Raw genomic sequence first — 15,000 nt, 5'->3', positions numbered from 1 at the left:
GGGGACAAACAAGGACAGACAAAGGGATTAAGTTGATTACATCGACCTCAGTGCGTAACTGGTACTTAATTTATTGAACCCCAAAAGGTTGAAAGGCAAAGTTGACCTAGGCAGAATTTGAACTCAGAACGTAATGGCAGACGAAATACCGCTAAGTATTTTGCCCAGCATGCTAATGATTCTGCCAGCTTGCTGCCTTAAAATATGAGAGTTTCTCTCATGGCATGTACCACAGTAAGGTTTATTTTTTAAGGTAGTTCTCCAGTATGGCTGCAGTCCAATGGTTAAAGTAAAAGATAAAAGATGTATGAAGAAATACATACCAGATCTTGGCAGAGTTTGGATAAATACTGTAGCATCAGTTCTTGTGTGGTCTCACTGTTAAGAGTTAAGCGCTCCTCAATGTGTCGGCTAACATCACAATGCACATTTAATTGTTCTCTGTGACTCAGGAAGAAGATGCGAAGTGTGCGGAGATGCTTCAGAATCACAAAGGGGGAATGTGTATCAAGAAAAAAATAACAAGAAACAAACAAACAATAATGTCAGAAACATATATGTCAAATGTTTTTGAAGTGAAATGTATGCAAATTTTGAAGTGAAATTTAAAAATCTCCAGACAAGACTAACAATCAATATATATGTATATTTAAAACAAGAAAAGACAGAAGGATATAGACATAAATTTTAACACCAAGTCTTAATAATGAATAATGATCTCTTTAAATGTGAACACAATGGACAATGTTTATACATTTTGTTAATAAAGTAGAAGAAAATATAAGACATAAACACAGAAAGTATTAAAGTATATTTTTTTAAATATATTAAGAGGATGGTTTGAAAGACAATGTATCTTAAAGAACAGATTTTCCTTTATATAAAACACACCGCACAACATATAAATTAATTAGTTTTATATGAGAATATATGAATATATATGTGCAAGCGCGCACGCGCATGTGTGTGTGTATGTGAGTGTGAGTGAGTGTACACAAGCATGGCTGCAGCATAAGTAAGAAGTTTGTTTTCTAACGATATGGCTTCAGGTTCAGTCCCACTGCACAGCACCCTGGACAATTGTCTTCTACTATAGACCTAGGTTGACCCTGTGAGTGGATTTGAAAAAAAGAAACTGAAAGAACAGATGAGTGGGGTAGATAGAAAGAGAGGAGCGGGTAGGTTTGTGAAAGTGTGAGATGGGCAACAGGTGGTTAGTGATGGGGATATAGGTGATACAGTAAAGATTGCAACCAGGTGGGGGCAGGGTATGGCCAATGGTAAATATCAGTTTGGTGGGGAGGTGAAGGAAATAGGAGTGAGTTGGGGAAGAGGAGGTGATAAATAGCAGAACAAAACGGTTGGGGCAGATCATCATCATCATCATTATCATCATTATCATCATTTAACATCTGTTTTCCATGCTGACAAGTGGTTGGACAGTTTGACAGGAGTTGGCCAGCCAAAGACCTGTCCAGGCTCCAATTGTCTGCTTAGGTATGGCTTCTATGACTGGATGCCCTTCCTAATGTCAACCACTTTGCAGAGTGTACTCTCTTTACTCTATACTCTTTTACTTGTTTCAGTCGCTTGACTGTGGCCATGCTGGGGCACTGCCTTTAGTCAAGCAAATCAACCCCAGAACTTATTCTTTGTAAGCCTAGTACTTATTCTATCGGTCTCTTTTGCCAAACTGCTAAGTTACAGGGGTGTAAACACACCCAGCATTGGTCGTCAAGGGATGTTGGGGGGAGACACACAAACGCGCACACACACACACACATATATATACATATACATATATACGATGGGCTTCTTTCAGCTTCCATCTACCAAATCCACTCACAAGGCTTTGGTCGGCCAGAGGCTATAGTAGAAGACACTTTCCCAAGATACCACGCAGTTGGACTGAACATGGAACCATGTGGCCGGTAAGCAAGCTACTTACTACACAGCCACGCCTGTCTTATATTTTCTGGATGCTTTTTACATAACATCAGCATCAGTGCTTTTTACATTTGCACCAGCACAGATACTTTTAAGCAACACTGGCACAGATGCTTTCTACATGGCACCAACATGGGTGCGTTTTATGTGGTACCAGCACTGGTACATTATACACAGAATTGGCATGGATGCTTTATATGTGGTACTAGCACATGTAGATTATACACAGAACTGGCATGGGTGCTTTTTATGTGGTACCAGCATTGCAAGAAAACTATAAAGATAAGAAATAGGGAGATGATGATGTGAGGCCAGTTGGTCTCTGCTACATTCGAATGCATGTATTTATAGAGTCTATTCTACAGGTTTAACAGTATTTCTTCTGTGTCCATGTTCTCAGTTTAAATTCCACTGAGGTCAACTTTATTTTTCACCTTTCCAGGGTCGATAAAACAAATACCAGTTAAACACTGGGCTCAATGTTATTGACTTACATCCTCCCCTCAAATTGCCGGCCTTGTGCCAAAATTTGAAACCAATATTAGCATTATCTTTCAGTGTATGGCATGCATACCCATGCATAATCTTTTGTTGGTAGCATATGCAGGGTGCTTCTCCCCCATGTTTTGATGGGGTATGGGTATGCTAGTCCAGTAGTTCTGGGTCACTGAACACTTATTAAAAATTCAATTTCAGTCGATGAAATGTTATTCTCTTCACTTTTGAACACATAATTAAGATATATGGTTTTGCTGTTGTTGTTAAGCAGATGCTGTCCAAGTGATACCATACAGAATTCAAAGGCTGTTTGAAATGATCTTAAACCTTTTGCCATTTCTTTTCTTCTGAGGCAGAACCTGTCAATATATTTCCATCAAGACTTCCAATAGGTATCAGGTTCTTCCAGGTTTTAATATCCATAGAGTGGATCTCTGAGATAGACAAGCTATATATCCCAATGCTAATACTACAAATTCATTGAGAAATATTATTTTGTTGTGAGAATAAAACCCTGACACCCATATTTCTTAGGTCTGGTGTAAAATATCCTTTTGCAATTCTAACTTGGTTCTGTGCTTTATATGATACCTCTTTGTCAATATCTTGGTATTTGCAACTCGTGTCGTATGGAACATGAGCAACAGAAAGACAATTGCTAGAAAGGTTATTGATTTTAGAAGTAATTTTCCCACATTCAACCATTCAGTATAAACATTTCTGTTGGCTAAATCCCATCCCCATATCAACTGAATTCATTGTTATAGAGTTCAGTGTTTCTGTTCATTGTAAATATTTCCAGAAAAGATCTTAAGATTGTCAACAAAGAAATCTTGGATGCATTGTGCTTCTTGCTGTTGTAAAGCTTAGAATATTATCCCCAAAAAAAAAAGAAATGATCATGAATTTATTACCAAAATAAGCAGTGGCACAGGGAAAATGTCAACTTGGAATATTCCAAAGAAAGATTTGCAACATCAGAAACAATTGCCCCCACTTTTTAGTTAAAAGTCTGAAGATTGTTGACCAGGTCCTGTGTAAGCCTATCAGTGGTAGCAGGTACTTTTACCAAATGTAATGATTCCAACAACCAGTAGCAGAGAATAATAGCAAAAATCTTCCTCTAATGAAGCCATAATCAGCATGGCTTTGACTAGATATTCTTCATCACATACACCCACATCTTCTTCTTCCCACCCGTCTTTTCATTTTGTTGCTCTGGCAATGTCTTAGAAGGAATTGATTTGAACAACTTATCTACAACATATTACATAATGTTTAGACAAGTAATAGGTCTACAGTTTTGTGCCAAGTGGGTGTTTCCAAACTTGGCTACAAGATTTGTTAGTATTAGAGAAAGCCAAGAAAGCCAATTTCTTACGTCAGTTTGGCATTCCATAGTTCTTTTAAACAAACATGTAAGTGATTTTCTGTAAATATCAATAATTTGTACCAGTATTCAAGTATAAAGCTTCTTCTTATGCTTTCCTATATATTATCATTGTTATTATCATTTAATATCCATTTCCCATGCTGGCATGGGTTGGTTTGCATATATATGTGTGGGAGTGGATGTGTTAGATAAAAGTGCACAAAGAACCATTGATTGAAATATAAGTTTCTACATTTGTATATAACACGTTCACATACATTTGTACATGGAAAGCCCATCACTAAGGAAATGGCTTTGGGAGAGGCGCCACTAAAATAGTAAACAAATGGTAAATTTGTTGACAAATGAAGTTAATGTAAAGACAAAATGGAATCAACTACATTATATCCACAATTATACTTTAGAAATATAGAGGTGTATGGCCCAGTGGCTAGAGTATGGAACTGACAGTCATAAGGACATGGTTTCAATCCCCAGATGTATTCAATGTTACTTCAGTCTATTCTTATTTCTTTATTGCCCACAAGGGGCTAAACATAGAGGGGACAAACAAGGACAGATAAAGGGATTGAGTCGATTACATTGATTCCAGTGCGTAACTGGTACTTAATTTATCGACCCTGAAAGGATGAAAGGCAAAGTTGACCTCGGAATTTGAACTCAAAACGTAGCGCCAGACGAAATACCTATTTCTTTACTACCCACAAGGGGTTAAACACAGAGAGGACAAACAAGGACAGACAAAGGGATTAAGCCGATTATATTGACCCCAGTGCATAACTGGTACTTATTTAATCGACCCCGAAAGGATAAAAGGCAAAGTCGACCTCAGCGGAATTTGAACTCAGAATGTAGCAGCAGATGAAATACCGCTAAGCATTTCGCCCAGCATGCTAACGTTTCTGCCAGCTCACCTCCTGAGCTTCATTCTATTCTACTGAAAATGAGTATGAAAAAGGGTTAACTCTGTGATGTGCCAGAGAACCATCCATGAGTAATACCAGCAACAACTGATGGTTAACCCTGCAATGGGCTGTGGTTACTGTTTAAGAGGTAGTACCAGCAACAATTGAGAATTAACCCTGGAATAGGGTGGTGCCCTATTCAGTGGGAAATATTTCACTTTAGGCTATTTATACAGCATGGAAACCAGAATAATATCCAGATTAATGATTCAGAAGTCTTGTAGCAAACCTAAAAAAACTTTAGGAAGATGTATATGGTGGTTGGTGGAAGAATCAGTAGATCGTCAAACAAAATACCTAGTCGTATTTGATTACAGCTCTTTATATTCTGAGTTCAAATGAAGCTAACTTATTCCTTTCATAACCAACCTGGCTGAAACCAGCTCTGGCTCTAAATACAAATGTCTTGTTTTCATAAGTTTTTAATTAAAATCTTCCACCAAACAGTCACAATTTATGTTTCTAACACTAGCTGAATGACAACTAAGTTATTTTACTAAATTCTTTGTTTTATTTTAAGTAATTGGCAGAAACACAGAGCATCTCAAAATAAATACAGTAATGAAAGGGTTAACCGTTAGTTACTAGTCATGTGCTGGGGCAGATATAATCATCTATATCCTTGAAAGTGGAGCTCTATCACGATTGCAATCTGATGACTGAAATCAATAAATGAATACCAAAAATAAAGGTCCTTCCCAAATCATATAGACTCGTAGGGCCAGTTTCTTGGACTCTCTGATGTATATACTCCCTGCCAGGATGGATACCAGTCTGTCGCAGGATTACTCATTTTTGTCAGTTGAGAGGACTAGAACAGCAGAAAACGAAATGCTTTGCTCAAAAACACAATAAACTACTCGGTCAAGAAATTGAAACCACAATCTTACAATCATGATTCCAGCACTCTGACTACTAAAGACACTACTATTGCACAGTCCCTACAAATTGGTAACCCTGACTTAGAACACAAATTCCATTCCATAGTTCAGTGCCAGCTTTCATTTTACTTTAATGACCAACCGTTCTTTCTAATTTCATCTCTTTACTACATATATATTTTTCTTTTATCATCTATTTTGTCTCTGACAAAATGACTGGTGTAGCGTAGACTCCATATATACATGCATTTGAACGTAGCAGGGACCAACTGGCCTTCGCTACAAAGAATAAAAATACTAAAGAATTAGAAAAGATGAATTAATTTTACTTACCCGATACAGTATCTGGTAATAATCAGGAAGTTGCTGTGTAAAATGGGAAAAAGAAACAGTTCCATGGTTATACAGCAGAATAGATAAAGGATAAGCAAAAAAAAAAAACAGAATAGAAAACAACGTTGCCTTCACAATTAAACATTTTTATAGGTGCAGGAGTGGCTGTGTGGTAAGTAGCTTGCTAACCAACCACATGGTTCCAGGTTCGGTCCCACTGCATGGCACCTTGGGCAAGTGTCTTCTACTATAGCCTCAAGCTGACCAAAGCCTTGTAAGTGGATTTGGTAGACGGAAACTGAAAGAAGCCCATCGTATGTGTGTGTGTGTGTGAACATCGCTTGACATCTAAGCGGTTCGGCATAAGTGACCGATAGAATAAGTACTAGGCTTACAAAGAATAAGTCCTGGGGTTGATTTGCTCGACTAAAAGCAGTGCTCCAGCATGGGCCACAGTCAAAATGACTGAAACAAATAATAGAATGATTTGAAATTAATGCCCTAGAGTTTATGACTATTATGATACCAAACCACCAACCCATGAGACCATCTCTTGTTCTGTGATTCAAAACTGTACCAGAATATTTATCATCATCATTTGACTGTCCATTTTTACATGCTTGTATGAGTCTGATGGTGTTTATTGAGGCAGATTTACTACATCTGGATGCTTTTCCCATCACCAACCCTTACCTGTTTCCAAGCAAGGTAATATTTCTCCATGGCCAGGCACATTCCAGCAGAATACTAGAATTGAATAATATTCATGAACGACTATCAAGCAGTGTCAAGACAAAGAGATACACACACACACACACACTCACACACACACACACACACACACACACACACACACACACACACACACACACACACACACACACACACACACACAATTGGTTTCAAACAGTTTCCATCTCCCAAATCCACTCATAAGGCCTTAGTTGGCCTATAGATATAATAGAACACATTTGCCTGAAGTGCCATGCAGTGGAATTGAACCTGAAACCACATAGTCCAGAAGGAAACTCCTTAACCACACAACCATGCTGACATCTATATTTATGTTTAAATCAAAATCTTGCATCATAATTTTATACAGAAACTTTTTGTGCAGTTGATAACACTAACTTAATAAACCAATAAGATAACTTCTATGCAATCATTCAACCTGCTAGAAATAACTAGCAATGAAATCTCCCTCACAACACATCCTTCTACTTCTGTTTATCCTATTCCCTGGGAGCCATAAAGCTAAGGCGTTAACTCAGGAATTTCAACCGTGTTTTGTGGTCTGCTACTGCAACAGCACCTTTATAGGATCCAGTTAGCTCAAGACATCATCAGGAGGAACCACGTCCGGTTTCGGCCCTACTTCTCTACCGTTTTGACGTGGCGACCCCCTACCCCTTTTCGGAGATGTCTTCAGCTCTGGTGTTGGGTGCATGTCTTCTTTCTTTTTTCTTCTGTTCCCTGGCCTCTTCGATGTAGATTTTCATGGCATATAATTGATTGAAATTACTTCACACCCGACTGAACAGGATGCTAACCCATCAAAGAGTTAAATTCCTAGTTATTGCTTCAACTTATTTACAGGTGAGTGGACGAGAGCAATGTGAAATGAAGTGTTTTGCTCAAGAACACAAAGCAGTGCCCACTCTGGGTACTGAAACCACGATCTTACGATCATGAGTGCAATACCCTAAACTCTAGGCCACCCTTTGTAAATAAAGGATACATTGATTAATCTAGGGATGTTCAGAGATGGAATGGCTTTGACCATAGGTCTCCTAGCAACAAACACCAATAGATGGAAAAGTTAATTATTTTATAAAATCTTACTGAATTCTTTGTTGTTTTTGAAATTATTTGAAACGGTGTATTTCATTTAAAACGTGGTCACAAAATGATTAAGGAATGTTTAAATTAAACTGTCAAGGGATCATTGATATATGAATGAGTTTAAAATTAAGGATTTTTTGTTGGTAAAATAATACTCCCTGGCAATTTCAATTAACTTCTGCAGCAAAGGTCTTTCCACATACAATTCTTTTACTTGTTTCAGTTATTTGACTGTGGCCATGATGGAGCACCACCTTTAGTTGAACAAATCGGCCCCAAGACTTATTCTTTGTGAGCCTAGTACTTATTCTATCAGCCTCTTTTTCTGAACCACTAAGTTACAGGGATGTAAACACACCAACATTGGTTGTCAAGCGATGGTGGTGGACAATCACAGACACACAAATACACACACATATATATATGTATATACATATACAGGGTGACCCAAAAGTAGGTTTATAGTTATTCAACTATGTCTATTGCATTCATATATTAACGGTTTAGATCTTAATTATAAAAACATATGAAACCATTATTCCATGCTAATTTAGTTAATTGTAAGATAGAAATTTAAATGTTTTAAAAGAAATTTAAAGTGCCTATGTGATAACTGTAAATCTACTTTTGGGCCACTCTGTATATATATATATATATATATATATATATATATATTATATATATATATATGTATATATATATGATAGACTTCTTTCAGTTTCCATCTACCAAATCCACTCGCAAGGATTTGGTCAGCTGAGGTTATTGTAGGGTACACTTGCCCAAGGTGCCACACAGTGGGACTGAACATGGAACCATGTGGTTGGGAAGCAAGCTTCTTATTTCTTTACCTGAGCACTGTATACAATAAGTTCATTATTATTATTATTATGATTGCCTTTGCAAAGCTTCTAACACTGGAGATGTACTGCAATGTCAGCTGTTCACTACCAGTGAACTGAGGTAACACCTCTTATTTTTGAGCACCTTCCAGAGTATTCAGGCGGTTCCAAGCAGTGTTGCTTTCTGCAAGTGCGCCACTCTTATTGCAGCCCCTATTTGTTCCATGTACTTCTCAAGGTTTTTGCTCACTATTCCCAAGGCTCCGACAATTATTGGTACTACTGCTACCTTTTTCATTCACCACAACTGCTTAACCACCAAAGCTAACCTGTCATATCTCTCAACTTTTCTCTCTTCCTTATTGCATACTTTGTTATCAGCTGGGCATGCTATATCTATGATCCAGCATAGGTTGTTTTCTTTCTCAATTAAGACTATGTCTAACTTCTTATTCTCAATCTCATGGTCGCACTGAATCATAAAATCTCATAGGATCTTTGCATTTTTATTTTCAATGATGCCTTCGGGTTTGTGGTAATACCAATTTTTTGCTCTGATTATCAGTAAACCCAAAGGCATCGTTGGAAACAGATTATTATTTTTATTATTATTATTATTATTATTATTATTATTATTATTATTATTATTATTATTATTATTATTATTATTAAATAAAATATGGTCTGTTGCCTTCTGCTGAACTGGGGTCATCCCTTGACCCTAGGGTCACAGCAGGTCCTCATCTCATGGAGAGTACACAGCATAAAATGTGTGCAGAACCTAGCAACACTATTTTCTGAAGTTCTCTCACGTTAACACTGCAAGGGAGTTTGCTGAGCTGCTTATCAAGGCCCTTTTTAATTAGCCATAATGCTCCAATCACCACTGGTGCTGTACTGCTTTTATTTCCCCACATCCTGGTCACTTCTATTTCTAGGTCTTTGTACTTAAATAACTTCTCAACTTCTTTAATGGACACATTTCTCTCTGATGGTACTGTCACATCTATCAATAAGCATTTCTTATTCTTCCCATCTTTGATGATTATGACCAGCCTGTTTGCCTTGATTTCTTTATCAGTGTTGATTGACATGTTCCAGAGTACTGTTACATCATCTTTTCTGGTCACAGTTTCAGGTTTATGCTGGTACCATCTTTCTGAAGTTGGAAGCTGGTGGTGTTTACATATCTTCTAATGGATATATTGTGCTACACTATTGCGTTATTATTATTATTATCATTATTATCATTATTATTATTATATTATTATTATTATTATTATTATTATTATTATTATTATTATATTATTATTATTATTATTATTATTATTATTATTATTATTATATACACACACAAATGTATTATATTTCATACAGCAAGAAATCTGTTTTGCTATGGCCTTTCTTTCTCGTACTTTACCCCTCTCTACTCTTCATCTCCTAACATAAAGCTCCCCCACCCTTGGAGTTCATAGTTTTACAATTACTTCATTGTATATTGCAAGACATTACTAAGTAAATAAGAATAGTCATTAGAATTAGAAGGACCATCAATAGAATTAGTCAGCTAGTTAGTAGAATTGGAGAAAAGTCTCCAGAATTTATTTAAATGTAGAACTGTCACTCAAGCAATTGCATAATCAGATGAACTGGTAAGGTAGCCATCAGAAGTGCTAGGTTAGTCAACGGAATTGATAGTACTATCACTAGAATTTGTAGAACAGTCAGTTGATTGATAAGATAGTTTGAAGTATAACTGTGATAGACACTAGAATTTATAGATAAGACATAAATAGTAAAAAGACAGCAAAATTGATAGCAGAGTTATTAAAAATAATCAACAGAATCGATAGATAGTAACTAGAATTAGCAGGACAGTTGGTGTAATTGGTAGAACAGTCAGTCAAATTGTTAGGATAGTCACCACTATTAAGAGGTTAGTCACTAGCACTGGTAGAATCATCATTGTTTTAATATCTGCTGTTTCATGGCTGAATGCCCTTCCTGTCACCAACTTTCACCTGTTTCCAAGGAAGGTAATATTTTCCCATCGGAGGACATGTTTTCACAGAAGAAGTGTTATCTTTGGTGATAACTCTATAAAGTCTGCATCGGTTATCACATTTTGCTACTTTTCCTACATCTCTGTCCTTTTTGTGCATCAGGTATTTGGTTGATATTTCCTGCTCCTAGATTGCAAACACATACCCTTCAGAATGAGAGGTAGTAATCCAGTTGTTGGTCCATGATAGACTGCTTTGATCAATGTTACTATCATCTTGGAGCTTTCTACTAACATATCCATGAATGGTCTTCTGCTGATATACACTCATCCCTTCATCTGATGATATGTTGCGGTAAAGTCATGTGACTTCTTTAGGCATTTATTTAAGGTTATCAGATAAGGAATGCTGCTCAAGGAGCTGCTTTCCAAGTCTCATGATGTTACATCCTTATCTATGCAAACTTGGTCAAGGGATACAATTCGACACTTGGTGGTTAAAAGATGTTGCTGAAGGGATATGATACAACAGTCAAAGGCAGTCCATTGTTTTTGTTTCAGGTAGAGGCAGACGATGTCATTGTTGATGTGGAAATTATGTGTACTGGTTAGTATCTTCCAGGTTTTCACATCAATGGCTCAGATTTCATCAAGCATCCAGTCAAGCAGCCTAAATGTTGGTATGAGTACTGTCACTGCAAACACATTGTGGGCCACAGTTTTATTGAATACAAAGAGTTTCAAGGACCATATTTTCTTTAGTGTATGTATGTATGTTTACTGAGGCAAGACCCTGCCTCAGTAAAGCTGGACTCAAGAGTCATCTTCGTAGTCATAAAGCAAGACAGGCGAGTTACAACCTGGCCACTATTGGTGGTGTTACACACCATACTAATCATACCTGTCGGGCATGTGGAAGAGAGTGTAATTCGGCAGGAGGACTTAAACGACATGCAAAGGTACATGAAGCCCAGTTACAACTATAGCCGGCTATTACCGGTAGAGGTTTTAGCTGCCAATTCTGTACAAGACATCGTAGATCTTTAGCTGGGCTAAAAAGTCACATTCGATCACAGCACCAATAACAGTTATGCTTCGTGCAATGGCCATACTCAATAACGAGGGGGCAGCCATCATCATGTATGTATGTATGTATGTATGCATGTATGTATGTATGTATGTATGCATGTATGTATGTATGTATGTTTACAAATGAACTTCTTTCAGTTTGTCTGTACAAAACTTTATTCAGCCCATGGCTAGAATAGAAGACATTTGCCAGAGTAGCCACACGGTAGCTCTGAACTCCACATCATATGATTGTCAAGCAAATTCTTAATCACACAGCCATGCTTGTTCTTAGAGCAGTCAAATCAACGATTAAAATCATCATCGGAATTGGTTGGATAGCCAGCAGATTGATGATAAAGAAAGTGCAATTTGGAAAGCAAATGATGGTCTACATTAACACAAATTATATTAGAAATAAAGGCAAAAATCACTGTTACTCTGTCTCATGGTACCACCAGCTTCTACTTTTAATACCAGACTATAGATACAGCATTGATTCATTTCTGATTGGTTATTGATAAAAATCTATTAATGATCAATTCAATGTAAAAGATCTTGCTGAGTTTACAGCTGCTAATAAGGTTAAAGTATATATAGGCTGGTAGCGTTTTCATGTCTCTCACACATGTTTGGCCAATAAATAAGTGTGTCTGCAGCTTTAGTTTTCCATTAGAGGTTAGAATAATGGGGCAGTCGTGTCATAGTTGAGACTACTTAAGAGGTTAAACATCTATCCCAACAGCTATAAAACAATCAGCTCTCACAGAAGGTACTGTCACCACCAAAACCACCACCACCTCCTCACCCTTTTCTTTCTCCACCACCACCACTACCACCACCATCGTCATCAATCATTATTGCCATCATTATTATTATTATTATTGCTGTTGTTTTTGTTGTTGTTGTTGTTGTTAGTGTATTTATCATCAATCCCCTCTTTGCTCCTCAGGGGACGTTAAGGCCTCACACCAATTCAGAATTAATAATCGGGTCAATATTCATTAGTTTTAAGAATCTATCACCTAACAAGAGAATCAGTTGTGAGCTTCATCAAAAATTTATCTAAAATACACAAGAATTAATCAACAGAGATTTATATATAGATGATGATGCACACACACACACACATATATATATACGTATTTATATAATTATGTGTTTATATGTATATATATATGTATATATGTATATGTATATATATGTGTGTGTATATAAACATACATATATATATATATATATATATGTGTGTGTGGTGTGTGTGTGTGTGTGTGTGTGTGTGTGTGTGTGTGTGTATGACCCGCTAGAACTTTGTTATTGAATTAGAGCTCTAGCTGCGACCTTTCACACATTTTTGTCAAAGAGAAAAATGGCCCAAAGTTTCAGAAAACGTATGTAGCTTCCAGTTTAGAGATGGTGGAAAGTTTGTTGAAGAACATTTTACTTTAATGCTGATAAAGCCAAGAGAACAGAAAGAATCTCTCTCCCTCTCTATCTATGTATCTATGTATCTATCTATCTAACTCATGGCTAAAGTATTGTGTTACCACATTGTATGCTACATAAGTAAATGTTACATGAAGATGTGGTGGGCAACAAAATCTTACTCTCTCTCTCTCTCTATATATATATATATATATATATTTTCTTTCTTTTCTTTTTTTCTTTCTTTTCCTTTTTTCAGTCATTTGAATGCAGCCATGCTGGAGCACTGCCTTTAGTCGAGCAAATTGACCCTAGAACTTATTCTTTGTAAGCCTAGTACTTATTCTATCGGCCTCTTTTGCCAAACTGATAAGTTACGGGGATGTAAACACACCAGCACTGGTTGTGAAGCGATGCTGGGAGGGACAAACACAGACACACAAACATACACACGCACACACACACACACACACATATACGATGGGTTTTTTTCAGTTTCTGTCTACCAAATCCATTCACAAGGCTTTGGTCAGCTTGAGGCTATAGTAGAAGACACTTTCCCACAGTGCCATGCAGTGGGACTGAACACAGCCACCCCTATGCCTATGTATATATATATATATGTATATATGTTTCATCTTTTATCTTTTACTTGTTTCAGTCATTATTAGATTTTGGCCATGCTGGAGCACTGCCTTGAAGTATTTTTAGTGGAATGAATCGACCCCAGTATCTTTTTGTTTTTTTGTTATTGCTACACCTGGGTAACACACCAATACCAGTTCTAAAGCAGTGGTGGAAGACAAACACACACACACACACAAAGACAATGCTCCCTCCTCTCTCAAAGGATCTTTGTCTTGCTGGCGTCACTTAAAAAGCATCCAGCCCACACTGTAAAGTGGTTGGCATTTGGAAGGACATCCAGCTGTAAAAACCATGCCAAAACTGACCTCGCCTGAGCTGGTACCACATCAACAGCACAGTCCACTCTGAAAGAAGCCTGTTGGGTTAGTGCATGTGTGTGTGTATGTGTGTGTGTGTGTGGTGTGTGTGTGTGTTTGGATGTTTCCTTGTCTAGATATTATATGCTCAGCGATAACTGCAATCTCACTTGTCAAGCCAAGTGAGATCATAATCGTGGTCAATACCGGTGTCAGATAAATGGCACTCATGCAGGTGGCACATAAAAAACACCCACTACACTCTCGGAGTGGTTGGCATGAGGAAGGGCATCCAGCCATAGAAACCTTACCAAATCAGATGGAGACCTGGTGCAGACCCCCACCCAACACCTCGCCCCCGGCTTATCAGTTTTCAGTCAAACCGTCCAACTCATACCCGCATGGAAGGTGGACGTTAAATGGTGATTGTCATTAAACATCATCCTCATACTAATGCAGTCTTATCTTTATGTCTTGCCTGGGGTAAATATTGCCTTACCCGGAAATAGGTGAGGGTTAGCAATAGGAAGGGCAACCAGCCATAGCAAATCTGTTGTAATGAATCATTTTACATTTTCCCCAGTTTACTCAACTGAAAATGAGTAACATCTGAGGTGCTGGTGCAGCCCTCAAGCTGTCATACTCTGAATGCTCCACAGAGTCAAGAATAAGAGGCTTAGATGGTGTTTGTATTTTCTCATGACAACAATGGCAATTAAATACAATTAGCAAAAGCATTGCACAGGTGCAGGAGTAGCTTGCTTACCAGCCACATATTTCTGGGTTCAGTCCCACTGCGTGGCACCTTGGGCAAGTGTCTTCTACTATAGCCTCGGGCCGACCAAAGCCTTGTGAGTGGA

At 37.6% G+C, this 15,000-nt stretch overlaps 1 protein-coding gene across 2 annotated transcripts in view; it reads right to left on the bottom strand.

Annotated features, from left to right (window-relative positions):
• The window catches only part of LOC115216786 (protein unc-13 homolog D), a 527,921-nt gene that overhangs the window by 58,609 nt on the left and 454,312 nt on the right, over positions 1-15,000 (bottom strand). For both annotated transcript variants that reach the window (XM_036504398.1, XM_029786361.2), the window contains exons 22-23: positions 6,018-6,050; positions 324-479 (exon numbers count right to left, since the gene is read on the bottom strand). In XM_036504398.1, the coding sequence (XP_036360291.1) occupies positions 324-479; positions 6,018-6,050 (189 nt within the window). The remainder of the gene's footprint in view (positions 1-323; positions 480-6,017; positions 6,051-15,000) is intronic.

Source organism: Octopus sinensis, linkage group LG1 (assembly GCF_006345805.1).
Source record: "Octopus sinensis linkage group LG1, ASM634580v1, whole genome shotgun sequence".
Taxonomy (NCBI): domain Eukaryota; kingdom Metazoa; phylum Mollusca; class Cephalopoda; order Octopoda; family Octopodidae; genus Octopus; species Octopus sinensis.
Note: the sequence above shows the minus strand (reverse complement) of the source record. Positions and strands in the feature narration are given on the sequence as shown.